Source organism: Electrona antarctica (genome assembly GCF_951216825.1).
Source record: "Electrona antarctica genome assembly, contig: scaffold_71, whole genome shotgun sequence".
NCBI classification, from domain to species: Eukaryota; Metazoa; Chordata; class Actinopteri; order Myctophiformes; family Myctophidae; genus Electrona; species Electrona antarctica.
The window spans coordinates 690163-706745 of record NW_027637292.1 but is presented as its reverse complement, the minus strand read 5'-3'; the positions used below and the strand labels follow the sequence as shown (position 1 = coordinate 706745).

General features: G+C 48.4%; 1 protein-coding gene across 1 annotated transcript; it reads left to right on the top strand.

Moving 5' to 3' along the window:
• Positions 1–321: 321 nt before the first annotated feature.
• LOC306919010 (retinal-specific phospholipid-transporting ATPase ABCA4-like) lies at positions 322–13268 on the top strand. Its single transcript, XM_079531851.1, has 6 exons — positions 322–451; positions 1429–1532; positions 3778–3870; positions 8709–8812; positions 11626–11771; positions 12413–13268. The coding sequence occupies exons 1-6, from the start codon at positions 347–349 to the stop codon at positions 12563–12565; spliced, it is 705 nt and encodes a 234-aa protein (XP_079387977.1). The 5' UTR covers positions 322–346; the 3' UTR covers positions 12566–13268.
• The last annotated feature ends 3315 nt before the right edge of the window (positions 13269–16583 follow it).

The following is a 16583-nucleotide window of genomic DNA, read 5'->3' as shown; positions in this document are numbered from 1 at the left end:
TTGTTGACATTAGCTTTAGCCGATTTTCGCTAGCTGCTTTCGAGGAGGGGGGAGGGGTTATCTTCTTCTACAAGCAAAATAGAACGGCGGGAGTCTGTGGTGGCAGTAGCTGAACTATCGCTACTGCCACCTGGTGGTAGACGAGTTAAGAGCGTCCGCGAAATGCCTAGATTGTAAATTGAAGAAGTTAAGAACCAATAGCTAGTAGCGTGACAGTGATTCCGTGGTCGTGGTGTCCACTGTCCACTCCCCCAGGTCTAGTAGCCTAGAGTGACCAGTCCAGTGATTTTGTGGTGTCCTCTGTCCACCCCTCCAGGTCGCCGACTGGGCCATCCAGAAGCTCGGGATGGGCGAGTTTGCGGCTCACACCGCCGAGACCTACAGCGGAGGAAACCGCCGGAAGCTCTCCACGGCCATCGCCCTGATAGGATGCCCTGCCCTGGTGCTGCTGGTGAGGCTAACGCTAAGCTACATTAGCATGATAGGCTAATGCCCTGCCCTGGTGCTGCTGGTGAGGCTAACGCTAAGCTACATTAGCATGATAGGCTAATGCCCTGCCCTGGTGCTGCTGGTGAGGCTAACGCTAAGCTACATTAGCATGATAGGCTAATGCCCTGCCCTGGTGCTGCTGGTGAGGCTAACGCTAAGCTACATTAGCATGATAGGCTAATGCCCTGCTCTGGGTGCTGCTGGTGAGGCTAACGCTAAGCTACATTAGCATGATAGGCTAATGCCCTGCTCTGGGTGCTGCTGGGGAGGCTAACGCTAAGCTACATTAGCATGATAGGCTGTCCTGCTGTTGAGGCTAACGCTAAGCTACATTAGCATGATAGGCTGTCCTGCTGGTGAGGCTAACGCTAAGCTACATTAGCATGATATGCTGTCCTGCTGGTGAGGCTAACGCTAAGCTACATTAGCAAGATAGGCTGTCCTGCTGGTGAGGCTAACGCTAAGCTACATTAGCATGACAGGCTGCCCTGCCCTGGTGCTGCTGGTGAGGCTAATACTAAGCTACATTAGCATGACAGGCTGCCCTGCCCTGGTGCTGCTGGTGAGGCTAACGCTAAGCTACATTAGCATGACAGGCTGCCCTGCCCTGGTGCTGCTGGTGAGGCTAATACTAAGCTACATTAGAATGATAGGCTGTCCTGCTGGTGAGGCTAACGCTAAGCTACATTAGCATGATAGGCTGTCCTACTATCCTGCAATAATTACATGCTGGTTACCTTAGCCTAGGTTGAACCACAGGCTGTGTTGAACATTTGGGAATTGGAATTTGATGCTTTTGTGACTGAGGCGTGGCCGGTTAAGACTGAGGTTAGGGTTAGGGTTTGAGATAGTGTTAGTAATTGAGACTAACAGGTGGTCAGAACAATGACATGTTACCCCTGTGTGTGTGTGTGCGTGTGCGTGCGTGCGTGCTTCCAGGACGAGCCCACCACCGGCATGGACCCTCACTCCAGACGCTTCCTGTGGAACTCCATCATGAGCGTCATCCAGGACAACAGAGCCGTGGTGCTCACCTCCCACAGGTGTGTGTGTGTGTGTGTGCGTGCGTGCGTGCGTGTGTGTGTGTGTGTGCGCGTGCGTATATTAAAAAAACACGAACTGTTTTGCTTATTGGTACTGAAGTCCAAAATGTGAGTTTAACCCATTCTGGGCGGGAACCCCTTTTGGTGTTTTAAGCATTATGTTATACTTTAGCTATTGAAAGAATAGCAGACCTACAAGCTCGTAGCGCGGCCACTCAATCTTGTAGGCCTGCTATTTTTGAAAAATCCTGAAAATGTGGCGCAAATTTGGAATACATATTCTTTCAGAGCGAACATTTTTAACTCAAACCTTTGCTTCTGGGAGGAGGTCCCTGGAACAACACATTTTCAGATGGGGCTCGGTGAAGAAATACAGATAATTCTGGGGCTCCTTGACAGACACAAAATAGTTTGAGCACCACTGACAAAACATAGGGTTTTTCACTGTGTGTTCTAATGGCGTTTCTCCTCTCCTACAGCATGGAGGAGTGTGTTCTAATGGCGTTTCTCCTCTCCTACAGCATGGAGGAGTGTGTTCTAATGGCGTTTCTCCTCCTACAGCATGGAGGAGTGTGTTCTAATGGCGTTTCTCCTCTCCTACAGCATGGAGGAGTGTGTTCTAATGGCGTTTCTCCTCCCACAGCATGGAGGAGTGTGTTCTAATGGCGTTTCTCCTCCCACAGCATGGAGGAGTGTGTTCTAATGGCGTTTCTCCTCCTACAGCATGGAGGAGTGTGTTCTAATGGCGTTTCTCCTCTCCTACAGCATGGAGGAGTGTGTTCTAATGGCGTTTCTCCTCTCCTACAGCATGGAGGAGTGTGTTCTAATGGCGTTTCTCCTCTCCCACAGCATGGAGGAGTGTGTTCTAATGGCGTTTCTCCTCTCCTACAGCATGGAGGAGTGTGTTCTAATGGCGTTTCTCCTCTCCCACAGCATGGAGGAGTGTGTTCTAATGGCGTTTCTCCTCTCCTACAGCATGGAGGAGTGTGTTCTAATGGCGTTTCTCCTCCTACAGCATGGAGGAGTGTGTTCTAATGGCGTTTCTCCTCCTACAGCATGGAGGAGTGTGTTCTAATGGCGTTTCTCCTCTCCTACAGCATGGAGGAGTGTGTTCTAATGGCGTTTCTCCTCTCCTACAGCATGGAGGAGTGTGTTCTAATGGCGTTTCTCCTCCCACAGCATGGAGGAGTGTGTTCTAATGGCGTTTCTCCTCCTACAGCATGGAGGAGTGTGTTCTAATGGCGTTTCTCCTCCTACAGCATGGAGGAGTGTGTTCTAATGGCGTTTCTCCTCCTACAGCATGGAGGAGTGTGTTCTAATGGCGTTTCTCCTCTCCTACAGCATGGAGGAGTGTGTTCTAATGGCGTTTCTCCTCCTACAGCATGGAGGAGTGTGTTCTAATGGCGTTTCTCCTCCTACAGCATGGAGGAGTGTGTTCTAATGGCGTTTCTCCTCCTACAGCATGGAGGAGTGTGTTCTAATGGCGTTTCTCCTCCCACAGCATGGAGGAGTGTGTTCTAATGGCGTTTCTCCTCTCCTACAGCATGGAGGAGTGTGTTCTAATGGCGTTTCTCCTCCCACAGCATGGAGGAGTGTGTTCTAATGGCGTTTCTCCTCTCCCACAGCATGGAGGAGTGTGTTCTAATGGCGTTTCTCCTCTCCTACAGCATGGAGGAGTGTGTTCTAATGGCGTTTCTCCTCCTACAGCATGGAGGAGTGTGTTCTAATGGCGTTTCTCCTCCTACAGCATGGAGGAGTGTGTTCTAATGGCGTTTCTCCTCTCCTACAGCATGGAGGAGTGTGTTCTAATGGCGTTTCTCCTCCTACAGCATGGAGGAGTGTGTTCTAATGGCGTTTCTCCTCTCCTACAGCATGGAGGAGTGTGTTCTAATGGCGTTTCTCCTCTCCTACAGCATGGAGGAGTGTGTTCTAATGGCGTTTCTCCTCCTACAGCATGGAGGAGTGTGTTCTAATGGCGTTTCTCCTCTCCTACAGCATGGAGGAGTGTGTTCTAATGGCGTTTCTCCTCTCCTACAGCATGGAGGAGTGTGTTCTAATGGCGTTTCTCCTCTCCTACAGCATGGAGGAGTGTGTTCTAATGGCGTTTCTCCTCCTACAGCATGGAGGAGTGTGTTCTAATGGCGTTTCTCCTCTCCCACAGCATGGAGGAGTGTGTTCTAATGGCGTTTCTCCTCTCCTACAGCATGGAGGAGTGTGTTCTAATGGCGTTTCTCCTCTCCCACAGCATGGAGGAGTGCGAGGCCTTGTGCACACGCTTGGCCATCATGGTCAACGGATCCTTCAAGTGTCTGGGGAGCATCCAGCAGCTCAAATACAAGTAGGTCTTTTCAAATCTTTTTAAGGACTATTTTATAGTCCAGTTTTAGGCGATACGGTGACCACCGAAACTGGTGGTTAGTAAAAACAGAGAGATGTGTTTGGGTGAGCGGTGAGTCTCTTACCACCGCGGCTCAGTGACGTCATGTTGTAGTTTTAGTAAAAACAGAGAGATGTGTTTGGGTGAGCGGTGAGTCTCTTACCACCGCGGCTCAGTGACGTCATGTTGTAGTTTTAGTAAAAACAGAGAGATGTGTTTGGGGTGAGCGGTGAGTCTCTTACCACCGCGGCTCAGTGATGTCATGTTGTAGTTTTAGTAAAAACAGAGAGATGTGTTTGGGTGAGCGGTGAGTCTCTTACCACCGCGGCTCAGTGATGTCATGTTGTAGTTTTAGTAAAAACAGAGAGATGTGTTTGGGTGAGCGGTGAGTCTCTTACCACCGCGGCTCAGTGACGTCATGTTGTAGTTTTAGTAAAAACAGAGAGATGTGTTTGGGTGAGCGGTGAGTCTCTTACCACCGCGGCTCAGTGATGTCATGTTGTAGTTTTAGTAAAAACAGAGAGGTGTGTTTGGGTGAGCGGTGAGTCTCTTACCACCGCGGCTCAGTGACGTCATGTTGTAGTTTTAGTAAAAACAGAGAGATGTGTTTGGGTGAGCGGTGAGTCTCTTACCACCGCGGCTCAGTGATGTCATGTTGTAGTTTTAGTAAAAACAGAGAGGTGTGTTTGGGTGAGCGGTGAGTCTCTTACCACCGCGGCTCAGTGACGTCATGTTGTAGTTTTAGTAAAAACAGAGAGATGTGTTTGGGTGAGCGGTGAGTCTCTTACCACCGCGGCTCAGTGACGTCATGTTGTAGTTTTAGTAAAAACAGAGAGATGTGTTTGGGTGAGCGGTGAGTCTCTTACCACCGCGGCTCAGTGACGTCATGTTGTAGTTTTAGTAAAAACAGAGAGATGCGTTTGGGTGAGCGGTGAGTCTCTTACCACCGCGGCTCAGTGACGTCATGTTGTAGTTTTAGTAAAACAGAGATGTGTTTGGGTGAGCGGTGAGTCTCTTACCACCGCGGCTGAGTGACGTCATGTTGTAGTTTTAGTAAAAACAGAGAGATGTGTTTGGGGTGAGCGGTGAGTCTCTTACCACCACGGCTCAGTGACGTCATGTTGTAGTTTTAGTAAAAACAGAGAGATGTGTTTGGGTGAGCGGTGAGTCTCTTACCACCGCGGCTCAGTGACGTCATGTTGTAGTTTTAGTAAAAACAGAGAGATGTGTTTGGGTGAGCGGTGAGTCTCTTACCACCGCGGCTCAGTGACGTCATGTTGTAGTTTTAGTAAAAACAGAGAGATGTGTTTGGGTGAGCGGTGAGTCTCTTACCACCGCGGCTCAGTGACGTCATGTTGTAGTTTTAGTAAAAACAGAGATGTGTTTGGGTGAGCGGTGAGTCTCTTACCACCGCGGCTCAGTGACGTCATGTTGTAGTTTTAGTAAAAACAGAGATGTGTTTGGGTGAGCGGTGAGTCTCTTACCACCGCGGCTCAGTGACGTCATGTTGTAGTTTTAGTAAAAACAGAGAGATGTGTTTGGGTGAGCGGTGAGTCTCTTACCACCACGGCTCAGTGACGTCATGTTGTAGTTTTAGTAAAAACAGAGAGATGTGTTTGGGTGAGCGGTGAGTCTCTTACCACCACGGCTCAGTGACGTCATGTTGTAGTTTTAGTAAAAACAGAGATGTGTTTGGGTGAGCGGTGAGTCTCTTACCACCGCGGCTCAGTGACGTCATGTTGTAGTTTTAGTAAAAACAGAGATGTGTTTGGGTGAGCGGTGAGTCTCTTACCACCGCGGCTCAGTGACGTCATGTTGTAGTTTTAGTAAAAACAGAGATGTGTTTGGGTGAGCGGTGAGTCTCTTACCACCGCGGCTCAGTGACGTCATGTTGTAGTTTTAGTAAAAACAGAGAGATGTGTTTGGGGTGAGTCTCTTACCACCGCAGCTCAGTGACGTCATGTTGTAGTTTTAGATGGTCACCTTATCACCTAAAACTAGTATGAATAAGGCTTCGTTGTTCAATTGTTATTTTTTTTGCATAAATATGTGCTTTTCAACACACCTTACGTCTGTGTGTTGTTTCGAACATATTGATCCAATGAAAAGTAGTAAAAACGCTTTGGACAAATCCTCTTAACTCCACAACCTCTCCCCCTCTCAAACTGTCTGCTAAAACAGCTAACTCCACCACCTCTCCCCCTCTCAAACTGTCTGCTAAAACAGCTAACTCCACCACCTCTCCCCCTCTCAAACTGTCTGCTAAAACAGCTAACTCCACCACCTCTCCCCCTCTCAAACTGTCTGCTAAAACAGCTAACTCCACCACCTCTCCCCCTCTCAAACTGTCTGCTAAAACAGCTAACTCCACCACCTCTCCCCCTCTCAAACTGTCTGCTAAAACAGCTAACTCCACCACCTCTCCCCCTCTCAAACTGTCTGCTAAAACAGCTAACTCCACCACCTCTCCCCCTCTCAAACTGTCTGCTAAAACAGCTAACTCCACCACCTCTCCCCCTCTCAAACTGTCTGCTAAAACAGCTAACTCCACCACCTCTCCCCCTCTCAAACTGTCTGCTAAAACAGCTAACTCCACCACCTCTCCCCCTCTCAAACTGTCTGCTAAAACAGCTAACTCCACCACCTCTCCCCCTCTCAAACTGTCTGCTAAAACAGCTAACTCCACCACCTCTCCCCCTCTCAAACTGTCTGCTAAAACAGCTAACTCCACCACCTCTCCCCCTCTCAAACTGTCTGCTAAAACAGCTAACTCCACCACCTCTCCCCCTCTCAAACTGTCTGCTAAAGCAGCTAACTCCACCACCTCTCCCCCCTCTCAAACTGTCTGCTAAAACAGCTAACTCCACCACCTCTCCCCCTCTCAAACGGTCTGCTAAAACAGCTAACTCCACCACCTCTCCCCCTCTCAAACTGTCTGCTAAAACAGCTAACTCCACCACCTCTCCCCCTCTCAAACTGTCTGCTAAAAAAGCTAACTCCACCACCTCTCCCCCTCTCAAACTGTCTGCTAAAACAGCTAACTCCACCACCTCTCCCCCTCTCAAACTGTCTGCTAAAACAGCTAACTCCACCACCTCTCCCCCTCTCAAACTGTCTGCTAAAACAGCTAACTCCACCACCTCTCCCCCTCTCAAACTGTCTGCTAAAACAGCTAACTCCACCACCTCTCCCCCTCTCAAACTGTCTGCTAAAACAGCTAACTCCACCACCTCTCCCCCTCTCAAACTGTCTGCTAAAACAGCTAACTCCACCACCTCTCCCCCTCTCAAACTGTCTGCTAAAACAGCTAACTCCACCACCTCTCCCCCTCTCAAACTGTCTGCTAAAACAGCTAACTCCACCACCTCTCCCCCTCTCAAACTGTCTGCTAAAACAGCTAACTCCACCACCTCTCCCCCTCTCAAACTGTCGGCTAAAACAGCTAACTCCACCACCTCTCCCCCTCTCAAACTGTCTGCTAAAACAGCTAACTCCACCACCTCTCCCCCTCTCAAACTGTCTGCTAAAGCAGCTAACTCCACCACCTCTCCCCCCTCTCAAACTGTCTGCTAAAACAGCTAACTCCACCACCTCTCCCCCTCTCAAACGGTCTGCTAAAACAGCTAACTCCACCACCTCTCCCCCTCTCAAACTGTCTGCTAAAACAGCTAACTCCACCACCTCTCCCCCTCTCAAACTGTCTGCTAAAAAAGCTAACTCCACCACCTCTCCCCCTCTCAAACTGTCTGCTAAAACAGCTAACTCCACCACCTCTCCCCCTCTCAAACTGTCTGCTAAAACAGCTAACTCCACCACCTCTCCCCCTCTCAAACTGTCTGCTAAAACAGCTAACTCCACCACCTCTCCCCCTCTCAAACTGTCTGCTAAAACAGCTAACTCCACCACCTCTCCCCCTCTCAAACTGTCTGCTAAAACAGCTAACTCCACCACCTCTCCCCCTCTCAAACTGTCTGCTAAAGCAGCTAACTCCACCACCTCTCCCCCTCTCAAACTGTCTGCTAAAACAGCTAACTCCACCACCTCTCCCCCTCTCAAACTCTCTGCTAAAACAGCTAACTCCACCACCTCTCCCCCTCTCAAACTCTCTGCTAAAACAGCTAACTCCACCACCTCTCCCCCTCTCAAACTGTCTGCTAAAACAGCTAACTCCACCACCTCTCCCCCTCTCAAACTGTCTGCTAAAACAGCTAACTCCACCACCTCTCCCCCTATCAAACTGTCTGCTAAAACTGCTAACTCCACCACCTCTCCCCCTCTCAAACTGTCTGCTAAAACAGCTAACTCCACCACCTCTCCCCCTCTCAAACTGTCTGCTAAAACAGCTAACTCCACCACCTCTCCCCCTCTCAAACTGTCTGCTAAAACAGCTAACTCCACCACCTCTCCCCCTCTCAAACTGTCTGCTAAAACAGCTAACTCCACCACCTCTCCCCCTCTCAAACTGTCTGCTAAAACAGCTAACTCCACCACCACTCCCCCTCTCAAACTGTCTGCTAAAACAGCTAACTCCACCACCTCTCCCCCTCTCATGGAAGTAATTGACAATATATAAAGTCACAACACCAACTTTGATGAGGCAGTATTGCTTTGTTTTCAAAAATCTTTATTTCCTGAAAAATGTATATTATAATATACTAAATTTCCTGAAGAATAAACATGTAGTTAGTTAAGAGGTTTCTTCCCGACAGCAGAGCTCTAAAACTCAAGCGATTTAACCACTTTTAAAAACGTTTAATCTGTCAAGTTCACCACCGATGATGTTATTGGTGTTCGGGCAGGTTCGGTGACGGCTACGTGGTCACCATGAAGATCCGGGCGGCGGATCGCGGCCGCACGCCGGACCTGAACCCAGCAGAGGCCTTCATGGACAGCACCTTCCCAGGTACAGTGTGGTTTTAGACAGCACCTTCCCAGGTACAGTGTGGTTTTAGACAGCACCTTCCTGGTACAGTGTGGTTTTAGACAGCACCTTCCTGGTACAGTGTGGTTTTAGACAGCACCTTCCTGGTACAGTGTGGTTTTAGACAGCACCTTCCTGGTACAGTGTGGTTTTAGACAGCACCTTCCTGGTACAGTGTGGTTTTAGACAGTACCTTCCCAGGTACAGTGTGGTTTTAGGACAGCACCTTCCTGGTACAGTGTGGTTTTAGACAGCACCTTCCCAGGTACAGTGTGGTTTTAGACGGTACAGTGTGGTTTTAGGCAGCACCTTCCTGGTACAGTGTGGTTTTAGGACAGCACCTTCCTGGTACAGTGTGGTTTTAGACAGCACCTTCCCAGGTACAGTGTGGTTTTAGGCAGCACCTTCCTGGTACAGTGTGGTTTTAGACAGCACCTTCCTGGTACAGTGTGGTTTTAGACAGCACCTTCCCAGGTACAGTGTGGTTTTAGACAGCACCTTCCTGGTACAGTGTGGTTTTAGACAGCACCTTCCTGGTACAGTGTGGTTTTAGACAGCACCTTCCCAGGTACAGTGTGGTTTTAGGACAGCACCTTCCTGGTACAGTGTGGTTTTAGACAGCACCTTCCCAGGTACAGTGTGGTTTTAGACAGCACCTTCCCAGGTACAGTGTGGTTTTAGACAGCACCTTCCCAGGTACAGTGTGGTTTTAGACAGCACCTTCCTGGTACAGTGTGGTTTTAGACAGCACCTTCCCAGGTACAGTGTGGTTTTAGACAGCACCTTCCCAGGTACAGTGTGGTTTTAGACAGCACCTTCCCAGGTACAGTGTGGTTTTAGACAGCACCTTCCCAGGTACAGTGTCGTTTTAGACAGCACCTTCCTGGTACAGTGTGGTTTTAGACAGCACCTTCCTGGTACAGTGTGGTTTTAGACAGCACCTTCCCAGGTACAGTGTGGTTTTAGGACAGCACCTTCCTGGTACAGTGTGGTTTTAGACAGCACCTTCCCTGGTACAGTGTGGTTTTAGACAGCACCTTCCCAGGTACAGTGTGGTTTTAGACAGCACCTTCCCAGGTACAGTGTGGTTTTAGACAGCACCTTCCCAGGTACAGTGTGGTTTTAGACAGCACCTTCCTGGTACAGTGTGGTTTTAGACAGCACCTTCCTGGTACAGTGTGGTTTTAGACAGCACCTTCCTGGTACAGTGTGGTTTTAGACAGCACCTTCCTGGTACAGTGTGGTTTTAGACAGCACCTTCCTCGTACAGTGTGGTTTTAGACAGCACCTTCCTGGTACAGTGTGGTTTTAGACAGCACCTTCCCAGGTACAGTGTGGTTTTAGGCAGCAAATTTAGATTTGAGTTTGTAGTCATTATTAGTCTCTTGAATAGTTCTCTTATTTTCGGCACACACGAGAATATAAATCAGGCGTTTCAGTGCTAGCTAGGTGTAATGTTAGAGTCCACAGAAGACATGTAAATATGAAATAAATGCTTAAACATGTAGCTAGGTGTAATGTTAGAGTCCACAGAAGACATGTAAATATGAAATAAATGCTTAAACATGTAGCTAGGTGTAATGTTAGAGACCACAGGAGACATGTACATATGAAATAAATGCTTAAACATGTAGCTAGGTGTAATGTTAGAGGTGTAATGTTAGAGACCACAGAAGACATGTGAATATGAAATAAATGCTTAAACATGTAGCTAGGTGTAATGTTAGAGTCCACAGAAGACATGTAAATATGAAATATAGGTGTAATGTTAGAGTCCACAGAAGTGAACCTTTTCAAGCCTGTTTTCTCAACTCGCTGTTTCTTAAGACATTACTCTATAAGCCATATCTCCACAACTGGTGGGTCAAACTGAACAACCAATATGTCAATTTGAAGCTCTGATTCCCTGCTTTCACATGACATGAAAAGGCCAAAAAAAATCGGCAGACCGGAAGTCATTTTAGTGGACGGGAGCAGGACGGTAAACGGAACAGGACAGTAAACAGAACAGGACGGCACGGGAGCCAGAACCGGCGACGGTAACGGCAGACGGCATCGATGTTAAAATATTTAAAGTTTTTACCGTTCTGTGCTGTCCAGCAAGTTTTGCCGTTTGCCGTCTACCGCTTCCCTGATTCCATGTGAATGCAGCCTCGGTCGGTTACTAAATGTAAATGTGTGTGTGGTGGTGTGTGTGTGGTGGTGTGTGTGTGTGTGGTTGTGTGTGTGGTGTGTGGTGTGGTGTGTGTGGTGGTGTGTGTGTGGTGGTGTGTGTGTGGTGGTGTGTGTGTGGTGGTGTGTGGTGTGGTGTGTGTGTGTGTGTGTGTGTGTGGTGTGTGTGTGGTGGTGTGTGTGGTGCGGGGTGGTGGTGTGGTGTGTGTGTGGTGTGTGTGTGGTGGTGTGTGTGTGGTGGTGTGGTGTGTGTGTGGTGGTGTGTGTGTGGTGTGTGTGTGGTGTGGTGTGTGTGTGGTGGTGTGTGGTGCGGGGTGGTGGTGTGGTGTGTGTGGTGCGGGGTGGTGGTGTGGTGTGTGTGTGGTGTGTGTGGTGTGTGTGGTGTGTGGTGTGTGGTGTGGTGTGTGTGGTGGTGTGGTGTGTGTGTGGTGTGTGTGGTGGTGTGGTGTGTGTGTGGTGTGTGTGTGTGTGTGGTGTGTGGTGTGGTGTGTGTGGTGGTGTGGTGTGTGTGGTGGTGTGGTGTGTGTGTGGTGTGTGTGGTGGTGTGGTGTGTGTGTGTGGTGTGTGGTGTGGTGTGTGTGGTGGTGTGGTGTGGTGTGTGCGGTGCGTTGCGTGCGGTCCAGGCTGCGTCCAGAGAGAGAAGCACCACGGCACGCTGCAGTACGGCATCCCGTCCTCCTCGCTGGCCCGAGTCTTCCAGACGCTGCTGGCCAACAAGGAGCACCTCAACATCGAGGACTACTCTGTGTCCCAGACCACTCTGGACCAGGTAGGAGGTCTACTCTGTCTCCCAGACCACTCTGGACCAGGTAGGAGGTCTACTCTGTCTCCCAGACCACTCTGGACCAGGTAGGAGGTCTACTCTGTCTCCCAGACCACTCTGGACCAGGTAGGAGGTCTACTCTGTCTCCCAGACCACTCTGGACCAGGTAGGAGTTCTACTCTGTCTCCCAGACCACACTGGACCAGGTAGGAATAATCTGAGAGGAAACCCGGTAAAACTACCAAGATTGGCTGTTTATTTATTTCTGGTGAATGGTGGACTGACATTCACTGACATCCAACATCACGTCAGTTGGACTGACGTGATGTTGGACTGACGTTGGAAATGCCAACAATCCTACAGTCATGAGTGAAACACTGAAGTCCTTAAACCAGAAACCTAACCGCACGCGGAAGCCACAGGTGATTTGTATCAACTGTTTATTTGTAATTTACAATTTAGGCATTTATCAGACGCTCTTAATCCAGAGCGATTTACATTAAGCAAGAACAAAAGCATGGACTCATGACTGTAGGACCGTTGGTATGTCTAACGAACGTATAACGCCCCCCGTCCGTCCCCCCCGTCCCCCGTCCCCCCCCCCGTCCCCCCTGTCCCCCCCACCCCCTCCTCCCCTCCCCTCCCAGGTGTTCGTGAACTTCGCCAAACAACAGTCCAGAGAAGACGAGGCCGTCGTCCTGCATCCGAAAGCTGCCGGGGCGCGCAGAGAGGTCAAGGTCGCGCCCCTCAAGGTCGCGCCCCTCAAGGTCGCGAACCTCAAGGTCGTGCCCCTCAAGTGAACGAACCTCAAGGTCATGAACCTCAAGGTCACGAACCTCAGCAGAAGGACACAGCGTGACACACCGCCACGTTGGATTGAAGTTTCGCCACAGTTTTGGACGACGTGCCTCCAGTGACTCACTTTATAGTTTTAGTCACAATTTATTCACCTGGAATGTGTTAGTTTAAGTCGACTAAATGTCATGCGATTTTAGTCGACTAAATCTACAGTTGATGTAGTCGACTAAAATGTATTTTGGCGGGCCTCGATGCCGTCGCATTGACTGGTTTTACACAAGCTCACAACGCGTCGCAGCGGCTATTTGTGAAATTACTTTTTATTTGTCGACAAAATTGTCAACATATTTAGTCTTAGTTTTAGTCATCATAGCTTTTTTTTTCATTTAGTTTCCTTTTAGTTTTCGTCAGTGGAAAAAGCTATAGTCGACGGACATTTTTCATTATAGTTTTAAAGGCTCATTCATAGTCTGGATTTTCGGTGGTGAGCTGACCACCGCTCCGGTGGTGAGGTGACCACCGCTCCGGTGGTGAGGTGACCACCGCTCCGGTGGTGAGGTGACCACCGCTCCGGTGGTGAGGTGACCACCGCTCCGGTGGTGAGTTGACCACCGCTCCGGTGGTGAGGCGACCACCGCTCCGGTGGTGAGGTGACCACACACTAACACTGGCTGGCCTGGATGCAACGACCACACACTAACACTACGAAAACAGACTGAAGCGTGGGTGTCGCTGGCCTAGCGGTCCCGGCCACCTACAGTATAGGCAGTGTGGCCTCACATCGCGTTGCGGGTTCGAGTCCCGACCCCGGCGGCCTTTACTGCGTGTCACTCCGTAATCTTCCCCCCCCCCCCCCCCCCCCCCCCATCGACCTACTGGACTATGGCAGAAAATGACCCAAAATAAATCTGAAATATATATATATATATATAAATAAAATACAAGAAAAACAGTTCATACAGTGGTGCTATGGCGACCAGGAGGACCACGCCCTTATTTCAGCAAAAATAATAATACAAGCATAGAGCAGGGGTGGGCAACTGGCGGCCCGGGGGCCATATGCGGCCCGGGGTGCATACTTAGTTTAGACGAGTCATTGGTTAGACATGGGTTAAGGTTAGGTTTAGGTGTGCTGCCCCGTGGGAGGTTAGGTTTAGGGTGAGGGTTTGAGATAGGTTGTAGTTGTAGGACTAATGACTGGTCTAACCAATGACTAGTCTAAACCAAAAACTGTCTAAACTAAGTACTGCACTTCATGACTAGTATTAAATGACTAGTATTGAATGACTATAGTATTAAAATGTTATTGTCTTTTTGTGTCCAATGTGCTGTAGGTATGTTAACAGTTCATAAAGTTAACGTAACTATAACTAAATGCATTTGAAAATCAATAAAAAGGTCACTTTTCAAGATTCCATTTAAAAAATTGCAAAACATTATTCAGGTTTTCAATTCAAATATAGCAAAAATAGCTGATCTACAAGCTGTAGATCGGCTATTTTTGCTACGACAGTAATATGCACTGTGGCCCTCTGGAGTGAGAGTGGAAATATAGTGGCCCTCTCCATCGTCAAAGTTGCACCATCCCTGGCATAGAGCCTATTATTATTTTTTTGCTTCATATGCCAAGGATTATTATCCGTTTTCTTTGTTCTTTTGTTTGGCCTTTTTGTTTTTTAGACGGGAAATAAGCTGTCAAAAAAAGTTATAGACTTAGCACTTTATTGATGCAGCATTGATTGACGCTTGGCTTTTGTGTGGAGATTTGTGATGATAATAATAATACAATCAAAGGAAATAACTTCTTGTGCAATGCAGAGCTGCTGATTGTGTAAATTACTTTTGTTGCTGCTTTGTAACTCACTTACTTGAATAGAGCACCGAAGTCTGACGTCAATATCGCTAGAGGGCGCTAAAGTCCACGGGTTCATGTACTTTTTATTTGCATTGTAATCCCCATAGGGGGATTTTTTTGATCGCCTCATATAAGAACTGTGTTTGAAAAATAAACATGTCATCCCGGCCGTTACACTCATATGGATATGGAGAATCAACTAACTGAGAGAAAACGCTATTGTTACTGCTGTTGAATTAGTTACTTTTTCGCTATAGAAACAGACTATCAAAATATGAGTGACTGACTGTTGCAAACGATACAGAGACACCTCCCCGACAATAACGCAGAGACAGTTTGTTTATTTTTGGACCACAACGCTTATATGAAACTATTTTAAGATGAGCCCATGTTATTCTCCATAGAGTAAAACCTCCATGAACCAGGGGATGAGCGAGTGACGTCAGGACTTTAGAACCAGGGGATGAGCGAGTGACATCAGGACTTTAGAACCAGGGGATGAGCGAGTGACGTCAGGACTTTAGAACCAGGGGATGAGCGAGTGACGTCATGAACTTTAGAACCAGGGGATGAGCCAGTGACGTCAGGACTTTAGAACCAGGGGATGAGCGAGTGACGTCAGGACTTTAGAACCAGGGGATGAGCGAGTGACGTCAGGACTTTAGAACCAGGGGATGAGCCAGTGACGTCAGGACTTTAGAACCAGGGGATGAGCCAGTGACGTCAGGACTTTAGAACCAGGGGATGAGCGAGTGACGTCAGGACTTTAGAACCAGGGGATGAGCGAGTGACGTCAGGACTTTAGAACCAGGGGATGAGCGAGTGACATCAGGACTTCGGCGCTCCATCTCTGGGTGGTTTTGTAAGCCATGAATGCACTGTAAAAGGTTTTGCGTTTCATTAATAATGTGTGCAATTATTTTTGATCAATTGTTTTCATATGTAGAGGAGGATCATTCTGAGACGGATGATTTCAAATAAAGAAACATTTGATTAAAAACCTGAATGTTTGACCTGAAAATGTGTTTTACATATGTCGACCTCCTGGTGGCGCTATAAAGAGCAGATGTGAAAGATTCCAGGCAAAGGTTTGTCCTTGGCCTCTAGGGAGTGTGCATACAAGTTTTACACAGATCCGTGCAGTTAGAGGTGAAAACACTAATTGGCCAGTTATAGCGCCACCATGAGTTGAAAATGTTCCAGTGGTATTTATTCCAGTCAGAAAAATCTGAAAGACCCGTTTCGTTGAATGTCTAGAGAGACCGTGTACCAATTTGCGTGATGTTTGGACAAAATCTGTAGGTGTACTGTCCAAAAAAATGTTTTGCACAAGGCGGCCTCCTGGTGGCGCTATAAGAGGCCAATGTGAAAACCTTGGGGCAGAGGTTCAGCTGTGGCATTCAGGGAGTGTGTGTGTGCAGAGTATGGCTGCGATCAAGCCAACGGTGCCGGAGATTAGCTGTCACGGACACACGGACGGATGGACAGAGTGCAAAACATACTCTCTCCCCATGCCTTCAGCCTGGTGGAGACAACAATGCACCAGTATAAGACATACTCTCTCCCCATGCCTTCAGCCTGGTGGAGACAACAATGCACCAGTATAAGACAAATATAAATACTGCACAGTTATGGTACATTAGAAAATAAAGCTAAGAGCAACAAGGCAAACATTTCCTTTTAATATAAAGCGAGGGGATGTAGGAGCTGCGGTCGCACCCTGAGCCTCTCCTCTGTATTACTCACAGTGACAAATGGACCCTTACGGGTCCGTCACTGTGAGAGTAATACATGGAACCAAATGGACCCTTATGGGTCTGTCACTGTGAGAGTAACACATGGAACCAAATGGACCCTTACAGGTCTGTCACTGAGAGTAATACATCGAACCAAATGGAACCTTACAGGTCTGTCACTGTGAGAGTAACACATGGAACCAAATGGACCCTTACAGGTCTGTCACTGTGAGAGTAACACATGGAACCAAATGGACCCTTACGGGTCTGTCACTGAGAGAGTAACACATGGAACCAAATGGACCCTTACAGGTCTGTCACTGTGAGTAACACATGGAACCAAATGGACCCTTACGGGTCTGTCACTGTGAGAGTAACACATGGAACCAAATGGACCCTTACGGGTCCGTCACTGTGAGAGTAACACAT